Source organism: Mytilus trossulus, chromosome 1, assembly GCF_036588685.1.
Source record: "Mytilus trossulus isolate FHL-02 chromosome 1, PNRI_Mtr1.1.1.hap1, whole genome shotgun sequence".
Classification (NCBI taxonomy): Eukaryota; Metazoa; Mollusca; class Bivalvia; order Mytilida; family Mytilidae; genus Mytilus; species Mytilus trossulus.
In genome coordinates, this window is record NC_086373.1 from 113084209 (window position 1) to 113107210 (window position 23002).

Here is a 23002-nt window from a genome sequence, read left to right on the forward strand (position 1 = left end):
TTCTTTTTATAAACGGACTTATTTTTTCTGTCAGTTAACATTATTCACTCTGATAACTTTCTAAAACTATCCTTGAATTCTACAAAACTTTGACAGAAGCTTGAATATGATCATAAGATAGTTTTTTTATATAATGACCATGGTTTGAGTAACAACAGACCCTGGTTAAATCAAGACCATGGCTAATTCTATTTGGAACAGGCATTTTCAAATGTAGAAAATGGTGGATTGAACCTGGTTTTATCGCGCTTAACCTCTCACTTGTGCGACAGTCTCGTCAAATTCCGTTATATTTACAACGATGCGTGAACAAAACAGACACAATAAATAAAATAGTCAAGATATGGGTACACCAGTCATCAGTGTCAGCACTTCGGTGTTGACAGGAATATCAAATATGTAGTCATTTTTATAAATTTCCCGATTACAAATCTTTGAATTTTTGGAAAAACTAAGGGTTTTCTTATCCCAGGAATAGATTACCTTAGCCGTATTTGGCACACCTGTTTTGGAATTTTGGATCCGTAATGCTCTTCAAATTCGTATTTGTTTGGCTTTATAAATATTTTGATATGAGCGTCACTGATAAGTCTTATGTAGACGAAACGCGCGTCTGGCGTACTAAATTATAATCCTGGTACCTTTGATAAAAGAGGGACAATAACTATTTACAATCTTAAAACAAACAATTTTACAAAAAAAAATAAAAAAAAGCATCTATCAAATTAAAAACACATTTATTGCTTCGCGTGTCTAATGTCAGAAAGTAAATGTTGTAAACCAAATCCTGTTTATCCGTATTATACTTACAAATGGATTTTTTTTTCTTCCAGTCAACATTACATAGTCTGCAATTTAAGTTTTTATAACATTTATTAGATTCATAAACTATCCTGGGTTTTTACCAAATTTAGACAGAAGCTTCTTTAAACCAAAAGATAGTATCTAGAAGAAAAACAGCAAAAGTTGGCGAGATACTAGGTTTCATAGAACCCTTACGATTTTTTTGTTTTACCATGATTAAATTTGTCTCTCATTGAGGCAAACTTGGTTCTCCCTCCTCTTTCACATTTTATTTGGTCTTCTTACTGTTTTGATTAGAATGCCACTTTAGTCTATTGTAGACTAAACCACATGGCAAAACAAAATTTTAAGCCTGGTAACCTTCACCTTTTTTTAGGCTTTATAACTATTTTGATCTGAGCGCAACTGATGAGTCTGTGTAGACAAAATGCGCGTCGGGCGTATTCAATTATAAGCCTGGTCCCTTTGATAACTATTATGAACATTATTCTGAGAATAGTTAGTTTACGAATTGTCATCTGATAGAGTCATGCTGATTATAATATGGAGTTTTCTCTGCTTTCGAAATCTTTCTGTTTGAGACAATAATTATGTGAAAAATAAAACTCTTTGGACCCATCCTGGTTTTCTTACTACAACTGGAAACTACATGTGACATATGCTAATGGTATTGGTATCAGATACGACCCAAAACTTGTCAAATAGTGGTAAAATTAATTATGTGTAAAACAGAAAGGCTTGGAATGTTGTAATTTTTAATCAACATTGTCCTGTAGTAGTTATATTTAAGGTTGAATTATTTAATTCTTTAGTTTAGCTCATGTTGGAAAACAATTAGACCTCAATATTTTGGTAATATAGATGTGTAGGAAACCTGAATGAAATAACACAAGGCATATGTCAAGGTATATATTTAATGAAAAACAAACAAATAAGATAAACAGGAGGAAATTCTATCTACAATTTGCCATTTATACGTCTTTTATACTTCATATATACTTCATTACTCTTTACTGTGTAAATCTTGGAGAGTTCAAAGTGAATTATACTTCATATATACTTCATTACTCCTTTTTGGTGTAGATCTTGGAGAGTTCCAAGTGAATTATACACTCCTGTAGTTAGTTTATTTGAATTAACTATTTATGTCCTGACACATTTTAACAAAGTTCGTCTTTTAAGACAGGTTTAAAACAATACATTTCCTCACCAACTTGGTTGCTGAGGTTTTATCCACACAATAGCACTAAACAAAAGTTTATATAACAAAATAAAACATTAATATTATACAACTAAATGCATCCACAAGCACTTGTATGATATATAAATAATATACACTTGTTGTCAAAGGGTAAAACACAGCTGTTTACTAAATTGTAAGTGTTACAAAAATTAAAGAATTGAGTAGTTCTACTTCAAACTAATGCAAAATGGCAAATAATATCCAATAGTTTCTGGTTACATTATGCATATTCAGCATGAATTATTTCCCTTGAGAGTTTCATAATTTCTGTTACAGCTACTTATTTTTCAAGAGGAGAGAATCTTAAATTTTATTTACAGTATTCATCAATCCTTTTGAACTGTTTCTCTTTTTTAATAAAAAAAAAAAAAAACCTAAATGATTCAAAGGAACCTAAAGTTTGATCTACCCCAACAAATAACACACACACACATATCTACAAGTACTCATTACATGAAATATCTACAAGTACTCATTACATGACATATCTACAAGTACTCATTACATGACATATCTACAAGTACTCATCACATCTAAATATATTACTATAAACAATGAGGAATACACTATAAAGCTGGGTTACTTATGTGCTTAAACTTTTTAAACCGATGATTTCAAATATTTTATTCTATAAATGTTCTCAGAAATTTTTTATTTGAATTTTCAATAACTTGTTATTTCATATATATACATTATGTAAAAACTAGAAATTAAGATCCAATGAAAAAAAAATCTTTTGTATAAATCACTGATTGATTGCTTAATTTCCAGTAGCAAATATGTATTTAACCAAAGCTGACATTCATACATGCTGGAACAGCAACTTAACAATATCAATAATCATAAATAAATCAAGAGATACAAATAGTTTGTATTAACCAAATTAATGTTTCATTTTCAACTAATATAACTCATGTCAAACAACGCCCATGCTTGATAATACCAAATTTTTTTTTTTAAATAAACAATAAAAAATACAAAAGGAAAATAAAAACTTAAGAAATTAAACTATATTTTCTTTACATATATATAATGTGTGCCTTTTCCTTAAAAACAAACCCTATTTTAAATATGTACAGTGTTTGTACTTTAACAGAGATATCACAATATAGGTAAAGGTAAATCTCTAGTATAAAGTGCACCAAAATAGCCTATTCAAAATACATGTATAGTCCATTAAAATAAGTAAGATTATAATACAATACCCTTAATTATAATACATTTCTTAAGTTAAAGGGGTCTAACAATTATAATCATATATAATTAGCACTTATTTAACACAAAAGGCATAATGATGCCACATATGTTCTATCCTTTTTTATTATAAACTTTCTAAGATCTTTCAAATCAGTTATATCTGTCAGATTCAATGACAATTTCTGAATGTTATCCACATATTTTGTTTAGGCCTTTTTTTTAAAGTCTTTTTAGCATGTATAAAACTGCAACAGTTTATCATATATTGTAAGATATGAGCAATAGCCTTACCATGAAAACTGGGCTTGGTCTTTTACCATATTCACAAAGATGTTGATGGGAGTCAAATGTTTAAATTTACACATTAATTTTGAATGAATAAATCTTTATTGCATTAGCAACAACATTGCTTTAGCATAATACAAGGTATACATATATGACAAAATTTAAAATATCTTCTAATTCAATTATGAACAAAATAAAAATACATTTAAAAGAAAATAAATCATAACTTTTTTGCAATTTCATGGGTCAAATAGTGGCTCTAATGATAAATGTTTTTTTTCTTTTTCTCCAACTTCAAATATTTTATTACACTACTGGTTGTGAACATTAATAAATGTGGCTCTTAATTGTTTTATAAGTTTAAAAAATCTATTTTCTTAATATTTTACTTCATGTGAACAAATTTTTCAACCATATTAACATACAACACACTTCTAACAGTTATCCATTTAACATTTTCAATCAACAGTTAAAACAATAGACCATACAAACCATGATGTAATACATCAAAACAGCACCAATTATAATATTCAATATTTACTGCACATAAATATCATGTTTATTTATAGGCTCCATAGTGATTGAGAATTGGTTATCAATTGATATCATATCAAGTTATTCAATTTTAATATAATAATAAACAAGCCTTTGGCAACTTCTTCAAATTATTTAAATTATTCAAATTATATAAATGAGAGTTGAAATGAAGCTTTTGGGATAATTGGCGATAGACAACTATCCACCAAAGTTTACATAAAGTGGATGTAACTAACTAATCAAACTAAAGCAGTACAGTGTGATATTAGAAACACATAATAACAGAAATATCACACACAAACTAATAGCCATCTTCAACCAAATCATTCATGTTACAAACATAACTTCAGTAACATACACATACAGTATACACATATATATATATCTTGCACACATTTTTAATCTTCTCTTATTTAACAATCACTTTCAGTATATACACAAACATAACCAACTTTTAACATGTTCAGCATGACTGAAGGACAAAAAGTCACAGTCAAAATTTACATACACCCAGTCACAGAACAAAATGTCAATGTTCTTCTTAGGAGCAAAAATCTAATTATACATTTATTCTCCTGAATCATAGCTAACATAGAAATAAATACTTTAAAAATTATTTTTTTTTAGGAGTTTAACGAATGATAAGTTACATACTATATTTAGTCTATTCCCATTTCTGTATTCATTACACAATCAAAAGATTATTTCTTATAATCATAATAATTAGACGTGTTGTAATCTAATTATGAAGTAGATATATCCTGAATCACTTTTTGTGAAGCATAGAAACTTATACAGTCAGATTAGACACACTGACAAAGTAAATGTGGGTCACTTTTTGATGTATAATTAAATTAATGACCTAATTCATGTGGTTGTGTATCAACGATCAGCATTACAAATGAAACAGGCCTACAGAGAATTTAAAATTCAATTACATTTGATAATTATCTAGATGAACAACATAGTGAAATATATTATGGACTTTTGAAACACATGCACATCATATTTCAAGTTCAAATTATACTTTAATATACGTCTTTATTTTTTTTCTTCTGAAGATAGGGAAGTTGGGGTATAAAAGTTATGAATACATAGTTGAGTTTATACATTTCTTTCACCACAATCAGAAATACAAAACTTATAGAAGCTTCCTATTGCACAAAACATAATAACTCATTTGTAAGCTATGCATATCTTATAGGTTCACACAGCTAGCTAAATAATTTTGATGATTGCTTTGTACATAGTTGATAATATCAAGGATACACTAGTCAGGGGACATAACTCTGACACAATATATATAATGATCTGTAGAGCTACATTAAACATACTGTGCTTTGGGAGGTTTATTGATATCTAGGTCTTTGTTGCGATCGTAAGAGTCCACAGCCCATTCTGTGTTATGCATAATAAATCTCATACACAATTTATACACAGTGTGTTTAGCTTTTATCTCCACTGTCATTGCAATGAAAAAGGCCACAAAGAATGCCACTCCACACCCTAATGTGATGATCTCTTCTGTTGTTAACTCTACCTTGTTTTTAGGGAACTTGGTTATCTGTCCTTTATCAGATAGAAAGCACATAATTGTAGCCACAGCACATCCAATCATAACAACCAGATTGAATAAAAATATGATGTGTAGACATTTATCTCTATTGTTCACCCTTGGGAACCTCCAGTTCTTAAACTGCAATAGAAAATAAACTTCTATAAATAGAAATATGATGTGCAGACATTTATTTTAGGTTTTAATCCTTGGAAACACAGATACATGTCTCGCCTTTTTGTTATTCTGATAGTAAAATGCAAATTTTATAATTAAACATGTTAAAATAGCAACACTTTAATACAAACATGACACAAGTTACACAAATATTCAGTCAGTAATTTATGATTACAGGTACAAGGCCAAAAATTCCTTATCAAAATGAGACTTTCCTGCAATCCTCGACATCCTGGTCACGGCACCAATGTTAGGTTTTGATTTGTATACTTCACATTGTGATAAGACTAGGTTGATCTCAAGAAAATACTACTGTTCAGTTGAATAAACATTGTTAAAATATTCTACAAATATGTGATGTCATATAGTTAGTGGCAAAACAACAGAGGAATACTTTACGTTCCTGCAATCCATGACAAGTGGGGCCATATATACAGACAGTATCAAAAACTAATACATTGTTGACACCACTACCGCATCTATAAACAGCATACCTATATTTTGTTTTCTTGACTAAGCCAAGGCAAGACAAATATTAGGTCAAGGGTTAGATGACTGAGGTAGACATGATGACGTAGTTTACAATCTGCTTTCAAGCTCACCTTAATAATGATATAATCATACTGTACATTTTACTGACCTTAAATGTTTTATGTCTATGGAACTGATAATGACACAGTTCACACCTTGGCTGCTTCTTTTTTTTCCTTGTTGAGATTTCTATCCATCTCTGTAATAAATTATTGGATCATGTATATACTTTATATATTTATAAGAAAATGACTATATTAATAAAGTTTCTATACATGAATACAAATTCTCCCAAATAGAGTTTATTAACAAGAGGCTGTCATAGCTGTTATATATTAGTAAGAAAATGACTATATTATAAAGTTCCTATACATGAATTCAAATTCTCCCAAATTGAGTTAATTAACAAGAAGCTGCCATAGCAACAGCAAACTGGATTTTGACATTTGACCTCTATTTTGTCATCAGTAGCAACATATTCAAGTTATTTAAGCACTGACATGACTTCATAGACCATTTTTCAATCTTTCAATGTAAGGGGGAGGGTTGAGCACTCACAAACATGTTACACCTTGCCACATTCTTTACATGCCTGTCAAGTCTAGCTAGTGCCTGCAGTTCAGTAGTTATTGTTAATTCATGTCTTTCCACTTTTATTTTTCATAAGTTGTTTTGTTATAAACTTGCTTTGGGTGTTAGTTTTCTGGTTTGAATTGCTGAACAAGTTTTCATGTCAGAGCCACCTATAGCAGACTTTAGGGTATGAGGGTTTCTCACTGTTGAACACTGTACAGTGACCTATTATTGATTCAATCCACTTATTTGAACTCTGGTAAATAGTTGCTTCATTGGCTAATATAAAAGAGGGACGAAAGATACCAAAGGGACAGTCAAACTTATAAATCTAAAACAAACTGACAATGACATGGCTAAAAATGAGAAAGACAAACAGAAAAGCAATAGTACACGTAACACAACATAGAAATCTAAAGAATAAACAACACGAACCCCACCAAAAACTAGGAATGATCTCAGGTGCTCCGGAAGGGTAAGCAGATCCTGCTCCACATGTGGCACCCGTCGTGTTGCTTATGTGATTACAAATCCGGTAAATAGTCTAATTCGGTAGGTCACATTCATGAAAGGGAAGGGGATTGCAGTTACCACGTAAGGAACATATCCGATATCATTTGTGAAACGGTTATTCCATAACGGTCAACCAACTCGTGATGGCGTCTGTAAATTTATAAAGGTATGATTTCAACTTCACCATTTGGAACTCTTGGTTTAATAGCATCCTTGTGAGCAGTAACCCTCTATCAAGAAAATCATGATAGGAAATGCAAGCACAGGAATATCGTTATACATTAATATACTGTATAATACACAACCATACAATGTGTACTGAATATTCAATTTATACATAAAATTGAAAATGGAAATAGGGAATGTTTCAACAACCTGACCAATGGACCATAGGACAGACAACAGCAGAAGGTCACTAATAGGTCTTCAATACAGCAAGAAACTTTTGCAGCTGGAGGCGTCCTTCAGCTGGACCCTAAACAAATATCTATACTAGTTCAGTGATAATGGACATCATACTTAACTCCAAATTATACACAGGAAACTAAATTAAAATCATACAAGGCTAAGAATGGCCAGAAGCTCCTGACTTTGGACAGGCGAAAAAATGTGGTTGGGTTAAACATGTTTGTGAGATCTCTACTCTCCCCCTATACATTGTACCTCTAGCCAATGTAGAAAAGTAAACGCATAACAATACCCTTATGTTAACCATACTGATACCTAATAATGGTTTACCTTTTTAAATTGCTATTTGGATGTGGAGAGTTGTCTCTTTGGCACTCCTAAAACATTTTCTTATATCTAATTAGTACAATTAGATGCCTCATTTATACCATTCTACACCTAATACCAATGGTCAATATTATGGATAAAACATCAAAAGTTCAATGTAGGACTTAATTCATATAGTTTTTACACTGAGCCACTTATCCCCCTCTTAACTTAATTTGGGATATTTTTTGACAATATATATATAAAATCGATGTCAATTAAACAAAATTTGCAGCAATTAGTAGTAACATAGTAATGTTACAAACAATCTTTTTGGAGGGTTTAAACATGCTAAAGGAGATCATTTCACATTGGACACCTACATGTACTTTTTATAGTGTAAGTCAGACTATGTAGTGTTAAATTATTAATTACTGCACTTGTTTTCCTATTAAAATGTGCATGGTATCTGTTGATGCATTTAATCATACAGAAGTACATAACCTCAAAAACCTAATTCTTGTATCTTAAAATAGAATGATCAGCTAGGTATTTAAATACTTGTATACATGCATGTACATGTACACTGCCAGAAACAAAATCAAAATTATAATAAATAGTATTTTTTATGGAGTCTGTTACATGTATTTGTGTTAGTAATTTTTATAATAGATAAATCCTGCCCTAAAGTTATATCTTCTGACCATATTGGTTATATTAAGATCATGGTACAAAAATGTACAATATTAAGTCTTGTTATTATCATCAAAATAATTTCATAATCAATTGAAGACAAGTGAAATTTGTTAAATAATGACCATCATGACTATGTTGAGACGTGTTCGATTTGGCTCTTATTTATTATCTGCCCTAACACAGTGTTAAACAAAAATACTCTATGTACAAATGTATGTAGAAAAAAAACCCAAAAAATTCATTATAACATGCAGTTTTTAACCTATTCTAAGAATCAATGTACAACAAATTAGGAATTCAAATTAATATTTTACATGTACATGTAGATATATAAATAATCTTCCCATTCTACATTAAACTACTAAACCAAGTATTTCCCGTATCTTAACCCAGAGTTGGCCCTAATTAAACCCAGTAGTCTCCCCTTACATGCCTTAATAAACTAAGTGGTTCCAGTGATCCTCTAAATAAACACACTGTTCTTAAAATAAACCAAATACATGTATTCCCTCGTCATTAACTCATCATAGATACCAGAAACAAATTCTGTATTAAAGCCAGACTTGCGTTTCATCTAAATACAAATTCATCAGTGTTGCTCATATCTAATAAAGTTGAAAAGGTCAAATAAAGTACGAAGTACAAGCATTGAAGACCCAAATTCTTAAAGGTTTTGCTCAATACAAATTCATGCCAATGTCATAACAACATATTGGAGAAGAACACAAATGAATAAAGACCTATTTTAGAAACCACAAGCACTCCCTGAATTCAAATTTTACCAAATTCTCAAAATTTTTGTCAAACTGCAGCTGCTAATTACAACTTACTTTTAAACATGAAAAATGTATAAATCCTAGAGTCCCTGAACAACGACAAGGTGAAAATAAAGGGTCCTGAGCATCACCAGGCATCTGACAAATACGACATATTGGCAGTAAATCTGTCCCTGTCATTGAACTCTCCCTAGACGTAAACTTCTTCTGTAGCCGTGGAGTCAGGTTGGCACTACCAATAGTATGTATACTGGCAACAGTCAGGGTGGAACTGACAGCCTGGGCTAAGTTTGGGTCTACACCTTCAGCCATTCTGCATCAGCTGCAAGTACAAATTATTGTTCACTGATACACATCACATATTAACTGAAACCCATCTACATGTATTAACTGAAACCCATCTACATGTATTAACTGCTACCAATCCACATATTTAATCTGCTACCTACTCATATGTATCAACTGACACCTATTCAAATGTTTAAGTTGATACCCATTCACAGATATGAACTGCTACCTATTCAAATGTATAAACTGACACTCATCTTTATGTAAAATCTGCTACATTTGTACCTGTTTGAGATGATACTCTCTACATGTATGAACTAAAACCCATTTACATGTACATTGTATAAATGGATATACTTTCCACATGTATGGACTAATACCCTCCATACCCCTCCCCATACAGGTATAAACTGATACCCCTCCACATACAAGTATGAACTGATACCTATTCAAATGTTTGATTTGATACCTCTCCACATACAAGTATGAACTGATACCTATTCAAATGTTTGATTTGATACCTCTCCACATACAAGTATGAACTGATACCTATTCAAATGTTTGATTTGATACCCCTCCACATGTACGAACTGATACCTATTCAAATGTTTGATTTGATACCCCTCCACATGTACGAACTGATACCTATTCAAATGTTTAATTTGATACCCCTCCACATGTACGAACTGATACCTATTCAAATGTTTGATTTGATACCCCTCCACATGTACGAACTGATACCTATTCAAATGTTTGATTTGATACCTCTCCACATGTATGAACTGGTACCTATTCAAATGTTTGATTTGATACCCCTCCACATGTATGAACTGGTACCTATTCAAATGTTTGATTTGATACCCCTCCACATGTATGAACTGATACCTATTCAAATGTTTGATTTGATACCTCTCCACAAGTATGAACTGATACCTATTCAAATGTTTGATTTGATACCCCTCCACAAGTACGAACTGATACCTATTCAAATGTTTGATTTGATACCCCTCCACATGTATGAACTGATACCTATTCCAATGTTTGATTTGATACCCCTCCACATGTATGAACTGGTACCTATTCAAATGTTTGATTTGATACCCCTCCACATGTATGAACTGATACCTATTCAAATGTTTGATTTGATACCTCTCCACATGTACGAACTGATACCTATTCAAATGTTTGATTTGATACCCCTCCACATGTATGAACTGATACCTATTCAAATGTTTGATTTGATACCCCTCCACATGTATGAACTGATACCTATTCAAATGTTTGATTTGATACCCCTCCACATGTATGAACTGATACCTATTCAAATGTTTGATTTGATACCTCTCCACATGTATGAACTGATACCTATTCAAATGTTTGATTTGATACCCCTCCACATGTACGAACTGATACCTATTCAAATGTTTGATTTGATACCCCTCCACATGTATGAACTGATACCTATTCCAATGTTTGATTTGATACCCCTCCACATGTATGAACTGATACCTATTCAAATAATTGATTTGATACCCCTCCACATGTATGAACTGATACCTTTTCAAATGTTTGATTTAATACCTCTCCACATGTATGAACTGATACCTATTCAAATGTTTGATTTGATACCCCTCCACATGTACGAACTGATACCTATTCAAATGTTTGATTTGATACCCCTCCACATGTATGAACTGATACCTTTTCCAATGTTTGATTTGATACCCCTCCACATGTATGAACTGATACCTATTCAAATGTTTGATTTGATACCCCTCCACAAGTATGAACTGATACCTATTCAAATGTTTGATTTGATACCTCTCCACATGTATGAACTGATACCTATTCCAATGTTTGATTTGATACCCCTCCACATGTATGAACTGATACCTATTCCAATGTTTGATTTGATACCCCTCCACATGTATGAACTGATACCTATTCAAATGTTTGATTTGATACCCCTCCACAAGTATGAACTGATACCTATTCAAATGTTTGATTTGATACCCCTCCACATGTATGAACTGATACCTATTCAAATGTTTGATTTGATACCCCTCCACATGTATGAACTGGTACCTATTCAAATGTTTGATTTGATACCCCTCCACATGTATGAACTGATACCTATTCAAATAATTGATTTGATACCTCTCCACATGTATGAACTGATACCTATTCCAATGTTTGATTTGATACCCCTCCACATGTATGAACTGATACCTATTCAAATGTTTGATTTGATACCCCTCCACATGTATGAACTGATACCTATTCAAATGTTTGATTTGATACCCCTCCACATGTATGAACTGGTACCTATTCAAATGTTTGATTTGATACCTCTCCACATGTATGAACTGATACCTATTCAAATGTTTGATTTGATACCTCTCCACATGTATGAACTGATACCTATTCAAATGTTTGATTTGATACCCCTCCACATGTATGAACTGATACCTATTCAAATGTTTGATTTGATACCCCTCCACATGTATGAACTGGTACCTATTCAAATGTTTGATTTGATACCCCTCCACATGTACGAACTGATACCTATTCAAATGTTTGATTTGATACCTCTCCACATGTACGAACTGATACCTATTCAAATGTTTGATTTGATACCCCTCCACATGTATGAACTGATACCTATTCCAATGTTTGATTTGATACCCCTCCACAAGTATGAACTGATACCTATTCAAATGTTTGATTTGATACCCCTCCACATGTATGAACTGATACCTTTTCAAATGTTTGATTTGATACCTCTCCACATGTATCAACTGATACCTATTCAAATGTTTGATTTGATACCCCTCCACATGTATGAACTGGTACCTATTCAAATGTTTGATTTGATACCCCTCCACATGTATGAACTGATACCTATTCAAATGTTTGATTTGATACCCCTCCACATGTACGAACTGATACCTATTCAAATGTTTGATTTGATACCCCTCCACATGTATGAACTGATACCTATTCAAATGTTTGATTTGATACCCCTCCACATGTATCAACTGATACCTTTTCAAATGTTTGATTTGATACCTCTCCACATGTATGAACTGATACCTATTCAAATGTTTGATTTGATACCCCTCCACATGTATCAACTGATACCTATTCAAATGTTTGATTTGATACCCCTTCAGAAGTATGAACTGATACCTATTCAAATGTTTGATTTGATACCCCTCCACATGTATGAACTGATACCTATTCAAATGTTTGATTTGATACCCCTCCACATGTATGAACTGGTACCTATTCAAATGTTTGATTTGATACCCCTCCACATGTATGAACTGATACCTTTTCAAATGTTTGATTTGATACCTCTCCACATGTATGAACTGATACCTATTCAAATGTTTGATTTGATACCCCTCCACATGTATGAACTGATACCTTTTCAAATGTTTGATTTGATACCTCTCCACATGTACGAACTGATACCTATTCAAATGTTTGATTTGATACCCCTCCACATGTATGAACTGATACCTTTTCAAATGTTTGATTTGATACCCCTCCACATGTATGAACTGGTACCTATTCAAATGTTTGATTTGATACCCCTCCACATGTATGAACTGGTACCTATTCAAATGTTTGATTTGATACCCCTCCACATGTATGAACTGATACCTATTCAAATAATTGATTTGATACCCCTCCACATGTATGAACTGATACCTATTCAAATAATTGATTTGATACCCCTCCACATGTATGAACTGGTACCTATTCAAATGTTTGATTTGATACCCCTCCACATGTATGAACTGATACCTATTCAAATGTTTGATTTGATACCCCTCCACATGTATGAACTGATACCTATTCAAATGTTTGATTTGATACCCCTCCACAAGTATGAACTGGTACCTATTCAAATGTTTGATTTGATACCCCTCCACATGTATGAACTGATACCTATTCAAATGTTTGATTTGATACCCCTCCACAAGTATGAACTGGTACCTATTCAAATGTTTGATTTGATACCCCTCCACATGTATGAACTGGTACCTATTCAAATGTTTGATTTGATACCTCTCCACATGTATGAACTGGTACCTATTCAAATGTTTGATTTGATACCTCTCCACATGTATGAACTGATACCTATTCAAATGTTTGATTTGATACCTCTCCACATGTATGAACTGGTACCTATTCAAATGTTTGATTTGATACCTCTCCACATGTATGAACTGATACCTATTCAAATGTTTGATTTGATACCCCTCCACATGTATGAACTGATACCTATTCAAATGTTTGATTTGATACCCCTCCACATGTATGAACTGATACCTATTCAAATGTTTGATTTGATACCCCTCCACATGTATGAACTGATACCTATTCAAATGTTTGATTTGATACCCCTCCACAAGTATGAACTGATACCTATTCAAATGTTTGATTTGATACCCCTCCACATGTATGAACTGATACCTATTCAAATAATTGATTTGATACCCCTCCACATGTATGAACTGATACCTATTCAAATGTTTGATTTGATACCCCTCCACATGTATGAACTGATACCTATTCAAATAATTGATTTGATACCCCTCCACATGTATGAACTGATACCTATTCAAATGTTTGATTTGATACCCCTCCACATGTATGAACTGATACCTATTCAAATGTTTGATTTGATACCCCTCCACAAGTATGAACTGATACCTATTCAAATGTTTGATTTGATACCCCTCCACATGTATGAACTGATACCTATTCAAATAATTGATTTGATACCCCTCCACATGTATGAACTGATACCTATTCAAATGTTTGATTTGATACCCCTCCACATGTACGAACTGATACCTATTCAAATGTTTGATTTGATACCCCTCCACAAGTATGAACTGATACCTATTCAAATGTTTGATTTGATACCCCTCCACATGTATGAACTGATACCTATTCAAATAATTGATTTGATACCCCTCCACATGTATGAACTGATACCTATTCAAATGTTTGATTTGATACCCCTCCACATGTATGAACTGGTACCTATTCAAATGTTTGATTTGATACCCCTCCACATGTATGAACTGGTACCTATTCAAATGTTTGATTTGATACCCCTCCACATGTATGAACTGATACCTATTCAAATAATTGATTTGATACCCCTCCACATGTATGAACTGATACCTATTCAAATAATTGATTTGATACCCCTCCACATGTATGAACTGGTACCTATTCAAATGTTTGATTTGATACCCCTCCACAAGTATGAACTGATACCTATTCAAATGTTTGATTTGATACCCCTCCACATATATGAACTGATACCTTTTCAAATAATTGATTTGATACCTCTCCACATGTATGAACTGGTACCTATTCAAATGTTTGATTTGATACCCCTCCACATGTAAGAACTGATACCTTTTCAAATGTTTGATTTGATACCCCTCCACATGTATGAACTGATACCTATTCAAATGTTTGATTTGATACCCCTCCACATGTATGAACTGATACCTTTTCAAATGTTTGATTTGATACCCCTCCACAAGTATGAACTGATACCTTTTCAAATGTTTGATTTGATACCCCTCCACATGTATGAACTGATACCTATTCAAATGTTTGATTTGATACCCCTCCACATGTAAGAACTGATACCTTTTCAAATGTTTGATTTGATACCCCTCCACATGTATGAACTGATACCTATTCAAATGTTTGATTTGATACCCCTCCACATGTATGAACTGATACCTTTTCAAATGTTTGATTTGATACCCCTCCACAAGTATGAACTGATACCTTTTCAAATGTTTGATTTGATACCTCTCCACATGTACGAACTGATACCTATTCAAATGTTTGATTTGATACCCCTCCACATGTATGAACTGATACCTTTTCAAATGTTTGATTTGATACCCCTCCACAAGTATGAACTGATACCTATTCAAATGTTTGATTTGATACCCCTCCACATGTATGAACTGATACCTATTCAAATGTTTGATTTGATACCCCTCCACATGTATGAACTGATACCTTTTCAAATGTTTGATTTGATACCTCTCCACATGTATCAACTGATACCTATTCAAATGTTTGATTTGATACCCCTCCACATGTACGAACTGATACCTATTCAAATGTTTGATTTGATACCCCTCCACATGTATGAACTGGTACCTATTCAAATGTTTGATTTGATACCCCTCCACATGTATGAACTGATACCTATTCAAATGTTTGATTTGATACCCCTCCACATGTATGAACTGATACCTATTCAAATGTTTGATTTGATACCCCTCCACATGTATGAACTGATACCTTTTCAAATGTTTGATTTGATACCTCTCCACATGTATGAACTGGTACCTATTCAAATGTTTGATTTGATACCTCTCCACATGTATGAACTGATACCTATTCAAATGTTTGATTTGATACCCCTCCACATGTATGAACTGATACCTATTCAAATGTTTGATTTGATACCCCTCCACATGTATGAACTGATACCTTTTCAAATGTTTGATTTGATACCCCTCCACATGTATGAACTGATACCTTTTCAAATAATTGATTTGATACCCCTCCACATGTACGAACTGATACCTATTCAAATGTTTGATTTGATACCCCTCCACATGTATGAACTGATACCTTTTCAAATGTTTGATTTGATACCCCTCCACATGTATGAACTGATACCTTTTCAAATAATTGATTTGATACCCCTCCACATGTATGAACTGATACCTATTCAAATGTTTGATTTGATACCCCTCCACATGTATGAACTGATACCTTTTCCAATGTTTGATTTGATACCTCTCCACATGTATGAACTGATACCTATTCAAATGTTTGATTTGATACCCCTCCACATGTATGAACTGATACCTATTCAAATGTTTGATTTGATACCTCTCCACAAGTATGAACTGATACCTATTCAAATGTTTGATTTGATACCCCTCCACATGTATGAACTGATACCTATTCAAATGTTTGATTTGATACCCCTCCACAAGTATGAACTGATACCTATTCAAATGTTTGATTTGATACCCCTCCACATGTACGAACTGATACCTATTCAAATAATTGATTTGATACCCCTCCACATGTACGAACTGATACCTATTCAAATAATTGATTTGATACCCCTCCACATGTATGAACTGATACCTATTCAAATGTTTGATTTGATACCCCTCCACAAGTATGAACTGGTACCTATTCAAATGTTTGATTTGATACCCCTCCACATGTATGAACTGGTACCTATTCAAATGTTTGATTTGATACCCCTCCACATGTATGAACTGATACCTATTCAAATGTTTGATTTGATACCTCTCCACATGTATGAACTGATACCTATTCAAATGTTTGATTTGATACCTCTCCACATGTCAGGGCTCACGCTACCAGGCGACTTGGGCGAAGAAGTCGCTTTCCCCGACCCCCAAAAGCAAAAACAAGTCGCCCTGTTCTTGACGATATTCGCTTTCAGTCGCTTCCGTAATCGGACATTTTCAATATTTACTATATATAATATATCATGTATATTGTGTACACTCATCATGTTCATAATCAGTTCATTAGATACTAATTTTATTGATAATGACATGTATATAAATATAGTGATAATATTTAAATGCAGATGTATAGGCCTGCAGTTTAATTTGTGACCCAAATTTTGGCCAAATTATATTAACACAGAGATCCTTTATAAAAGATACACTAAGTTAGAATTAAAATACAAACTGAATTAAATAATGATCTTGCTCATATGAATATAAATTTTAAATCATACATGTCATAGATATTAAAATCCTGTTTTAAATATATTTGTGTGAATAGGAATTTATATTTATAGATAAAAGCAGGTTTAATCCAGTGCAGTGTTGCAATATAAGGTCACTGACTTTCTAATTCTTTATGATCAATAGGTCAATCTCCTGTCAGGCACTGGCAGTCACAGTGAAGAGTACTGGACTTAACACAAGAATAAAAAGGTTATTAACATATTTAATCAAACTGATACATGAGCACTGAGTTACATCATAGGCAGGGTTGGCAATAGTTTTCCCGGGCTGGGCAATACTCCCAGAAATAGGTAATACTGGGCAATATGACTTTTTTAAGCTTATTTTTCACACAAAATAGTAAAGAGTTGGTGTATTTCCATACATTTGCCATAGTATTACATCTAAATATATACTTTTTATACAGATAACCATTGACAGTCATTTCTAGAAGAATGAAAAACTCAATTTCATTCTCTTCTATGTAGACAGTATACAAGATTGCACATTAAAATAAGGATACCTTGTTAATTACTAAACATTTTTTTCAATTTCAATTCAAACTTTGAAAATATACAGTTTATTGCGGTGATTAAGTGAATTGTCAATTTTAAATGTTTTACATTCATATTGCTAAATAAACACCCTGAGGGGTCATGCCATCATAAACACCTACAATGTATAGAATTGAAAGGGCTGATTATTGCTACATAAACAAATCTGCATTCTATTCTGAATAATTACTTATTAATAAGTGACAGTACATATATATTGTTTAATTGTAATTTTCTTACATGTAATTTTTAATTCTTACATTCTTAATAGGATGCATATTTATTTGAAAATTTGTTTTGCTTTATATTTACAGTTTTACCAATCCAAACAATCAAAAAAGGTTATCATGGTTATAGATATCTTTAATGTATAACATTTGTGTTTGATCATTATTTTGGTTAAAACATATTTATTTATAGTGGATTGGGAAACAAGTTTTGCAACTTATATTAATCCCTTTCCACTTTGCGGGTGAGAGTGCTGCCTTGTAGCGGCATTAGCCTACTCTTTTTCGAAATCTACAAGGGTGTCTTTAACGTGCAAGAGATATGGCTCTCTCTTTACACGGGTCAGCCATTTATCGTCCCCTTCCGACGGACTATCATTGTTTCCTCAAGACCATACTCGCAAATGGTGTCAAGGGAGAGCCGAAAATTGAGTTCCTGAAATTTTCATCCCAGACAGGAATCGAACCAGGAACCTTTGTGCTAGTAGTCCGATGCACTAACCACTAAACCACTGCTCTCTGATCATTGAATCATCTATAAAATTTAGACCAGTATTTTATATTACCCAGTATTGCCCAGTATTATCCACTAAAACCCAGTAAAACCCGGGTTTTCCCAGTATTTCCCACTGGGCTGGGCAATACTCATAAAACCCGTTTTTTGCAAACCCTGATCATAGGCAATCAGTCCTCATCTTCTTATTGTGACAGGTACATATATATAAACATATACAATATGTAACAAAATGTTTATCATATGTTTAACATGTTTAAGTAACACTTATTCACTTACAATTTATGATAAATATATTTTATTATAAACATATTTTATCATAAATATATTTTATTATAAATATATACAAGTCTAAATTGAAAACAACATTCAAACCTACATGACCTATGATTACGCTGGATTGAAATTTAATTATATATATATATATTCTTTCTCTGGGTCACATTTCTTCAGATTTAATAGCTTTCCCTCATTGTCTTTGGGCAACACTTAGATCTACCAGCAGATGAAAGAAATACATCAAACTGCTTGGAATAGATGTATGAACAGGTGTACATTGTACATGTGTATGTAATGCAATATAAAATACTATCAGCATAAGAAAGTAGTATAACCGATATTAATGCACATATACATATAAAAGAAGATGTGGTATGATTGACGACGATACAACTCTTCACATAGTTTGGCCCTTAATTCCTAAACTGTTGGCATTATAACCCCCAAAATGTATCCAAGCCTTCTTCTTGTGGTACATGCATGTATTTAACATTGTGGTACAATTTCAGAGCAATTGAAATACTTATACATGTCATGCATGTTATACACAAGTTATTATTCTGAAAGAAGAAAAATGCTTGTTTTGGGCCCCTTTATGGCCCCTTGTTCCAAAGCGGTTCCAACCATCATCCCGAAAATTAATCTTTTGTGATATATATTGAACCTTCATATTACAATGTATATGTCATAGAGATCCATTTACTCTAACTAAAGTTATTGTCTGGAAAGCAAATGTGTCTTCTGACTTACATCATACTATCATGGGATCCAAAAAATTTGGCAGTCGTAAAATAAATGGGGAATGTGTCCATGGGTCACAGATGTTTACACATCATATAAAGTTTCAAAGGGACATACTTGTAACTGAAAAACAGTAAAAGTGAAGATATTCAAAGGAGTAGGTCCGATAAGGGCTGATTTTGGCCACAAATTTCAGGTTCATCTTTAGATAACGAAATATTTTGGACACTTTTTAAACACTTAAGTTTCTATTTCAATTCATTAAATTGGTTTATGTGAAAATTCATCAAATATGCAAAAAAGGTCACTTTTCAGATGGGTTTTTTTTCAAAAATGAAAGTGGCTTCATCCATGTTCATCCTCAACCTTTATATACATGATATATATATGTCATGTATGTTGTGTATTTATATCAACAAATACAACTGACATTTAAATATTATGAAGGAACACCAATGCGGTCACTTTCATTTAAGACGGAAACCATCTAAAATTTAACTAAAATGCTAAAATTGTGAAGATTTTGACAGTAATTTAGCATGACTTAATGATGCTAGTACCTGATATATATGTGCATTAAATTGTCAAAAACAGCCCATATTTGTGTAGCAGAAGGAGTCTACTTTCCAATAAATAACTAAAAGATTACATTTTCACAATTTTGTAAAACTGCTATATTTTGGAGCCAAAAAGGGGTCTTACTGAACCTACTCCTTTGTACTTGATTTAAGTTTTGTATTAACATGGTTAATAACATGACGATTGTACAATTGTCTATAAGTCTCATAACATTTGGATAAACTAACTAGGTCAAGCCAGAAAATCAGGTGAGGGTATTCATTTTTGGGGAAATTGTGTTGCATTTCACATAAAAACTCAGGTACTGTCATGGAGGCAGATTGGTTCAGGCCAGATAATCAAGAGTGTTAGCCCAGGCCATGTGTATATTTACCATAAATCTATCTTTTCTATGAATTATTTTGATTGTAATACATGTAGGACAAAATGTAGGATTAATAAGGTAATAATTACTGAATCGAGCCGCCTTGTTGACTTACTGAAATTAGTAATTTTTGACCGGTCAGGTAATGAAAAAAAAAACTCAGCTTTAGTGTTCTTTTTTGTATAACGTCATGTTTTAAAATGACTAAAATGTGCGTGCCAAAATTAAAGCAGTAATGGACTTTAGCTGATTTTTTTTTAATTTTAATTTTGTAGATTTCTTCAATTAAGCTCTTGTCATGCTTGTTCTTTTTTATAAGCATCTGAATAAGAATGAAATTTATGGAGTGTCTTCTCTTAATTGCAATTTTTAGAACTGGTTTAAACAATAAAATCAGCATATAGCGTTTGCAAACAGGTTCCGATACATGTGGATTTTCGTGGGAGGTATTTTGAGTCTGTGCGAAGTATAGATATATTGAGAATTTTATCACAGTGTTGTTTAAAAAGCGAAAGAAGCATGTCATATTAGAAATTTGGTTTTATCATATGAAATCACTCTATTTCTTGCGCCCACCAAAAGCATTGAGTAAATGGTAAAGTTTGACAGTTCAACGTACAATGTAAATGGGACATGCATGGTAATCTTATCAGCTTATTGCAAACTGAGTGACACAAGTGACATCCTTAGGTTTATGGCATAAAGATTATCTATTTCCAAAGGGGGTATGCAGTAATTTCTATGGAAAACTACTGAAACTGGAAACTTCTCTTGAGGAAAAGGCACTGCTATGTGACACTTTCAATATGAACATTTTGGGTCTATTGATTGAACAGGGTCATTATCTTTCTTCGTTTAACAAATCAGAACATTCTATGAGAAAATCTGTATCTGTAAATCTACAATGTAGCAGTAATTTACTAACGTAAAATACTTGTTTACAATCAGCTGATCGATGATCAACCCTTTGTCAGTGTACAATGTTTTTCTCTGTGTCTTACACGTACAGTGTTTTGTGAAATCTTGAAATACTTTAGTAAAATGTATTTAGTAATAAAAGAGCTTTCCTTTACCTGCTAACTTCCAATATAACAAGACATTTAGCTGTCAACTTTTGAATTCGACACTCGGAATTTCAGAATAAGTTCTATTTTATTTTGATCACGTGATCGACAACTATCCTGAGCATGTCAAAAACCGGCGATCAAAATCTGACTGGTTTAAAACAGAAAATTCTACCATGAGCTAGTGAAAACAGGAGAAGTAGTAAGATTGGTACACGCCCGATTACGTGACGTATTATTGTATACCGTTGACCGTCTGACCGTCCATCCGTCCGTCTGTCCATACGTCCTTCGTCAACCTGTCGGACATTATAATAAGAATATGAAAGAGACCAAGGATTTGTATGGTACATCTAACTATATACAAATCCTTGATGATCGAGACTATCTATTGACGTGAAGAAAAAAAAACTAAAGAAAAAAACATAAAATTTAAGTTAGAAGGTAATGAAAATTGAAATAGAATGTGAAGATTGTGTTACAATTCTAGGTGTAACAATAGATTTTAAACTAAATTTCAATGAACATTTCTCTATAATATGTAAAAACGCATCCAAACAATTAGATGTATTAAAAAGAACAGGTAAACACCGGACTAAGGGAGCTATACCATTTGATTTTTATGGGGGGAGGGGGACTAGGATGAAAAAATTTGTCCTGCATTTTTTTTAATTGTAATCTCTGTCCTGCCTTTTTGTTTTTCACTCTATCCGGTCCTGCTTTTTTTTTAGTTTATCCTGATTTTTTTTTACATAAATTGTCATCCTGACTTTTTTTTTTGCTAGTGTCTCATCCTGCCTTTTTTTTTACTCCGGCAAAACTCCTGTCCTGTCTATTTTTTTCAAATTTCATCCTAGCCCCCCCCCCCCCCCCCTAAAAATCAAATGGTAGCTCCCTAAACTCGGAAAACTTAACAATTTATTATTCAAAGTTTCATAATGTCCAAC

At 32.7% G+C, this 23002-nt stretch overlaps 1 protein-coding gene across 1 annotated transcript; it reads right to left on the minus strand.

Moving 5' to 3' along the window:
* Positions 1-1704: 1704 nt before the first annotated feature.
* LOC134698389 (E3 ubiquitin-protein ligase MARCHF1-like) lies at positions 1705-22186 on the minus strand. The gene is made up of 4 exons (XM_063560488.1): positions 22065-22186; positions 9656-9923; positions 6439-6528; positions 1705-5762 (listed from the first exon to the last, which is right to left on the minus strand). Exons 2-4 carry the CDS (start codon positions 9911-9913, stop codon positions 5391-5393), a joined length of 720 nt encoding a protein of 239 aa, XP_063416558.1. The 5' UTR covers positions 9914-9923; positions 22065-22186; the 3' UTR covers positions 1705-5390.
* Between the last annotated feature and the right edge of the window lie 816 nt (positions 22187-23002).

Bases quoted from the DNA above. Each gene is read 5' to 3' on its own strand.
- LOC134698389 (XM_063560488.1), bottom strand. From the start codon at position 9,913: ATGGCTGAAGGTGTAGACCCAAACTTAGCCCAGGCTGTCAGTTCCACC. The intron at 6,529-9,655 runs GTAAGTTGTAAT...AATTTATTACAG, and splicing joins TACATTTTTCATGTTTAAAA to AGATGGATAGAAATCTCAAC. The intron at 5,763-6,438 runs GTCAGTAAAATG...TTTCTATTGCAG, and splicing joins ATAGACATAAAACATTTAAG to TTTAAGAACTGGAGGTTCCC.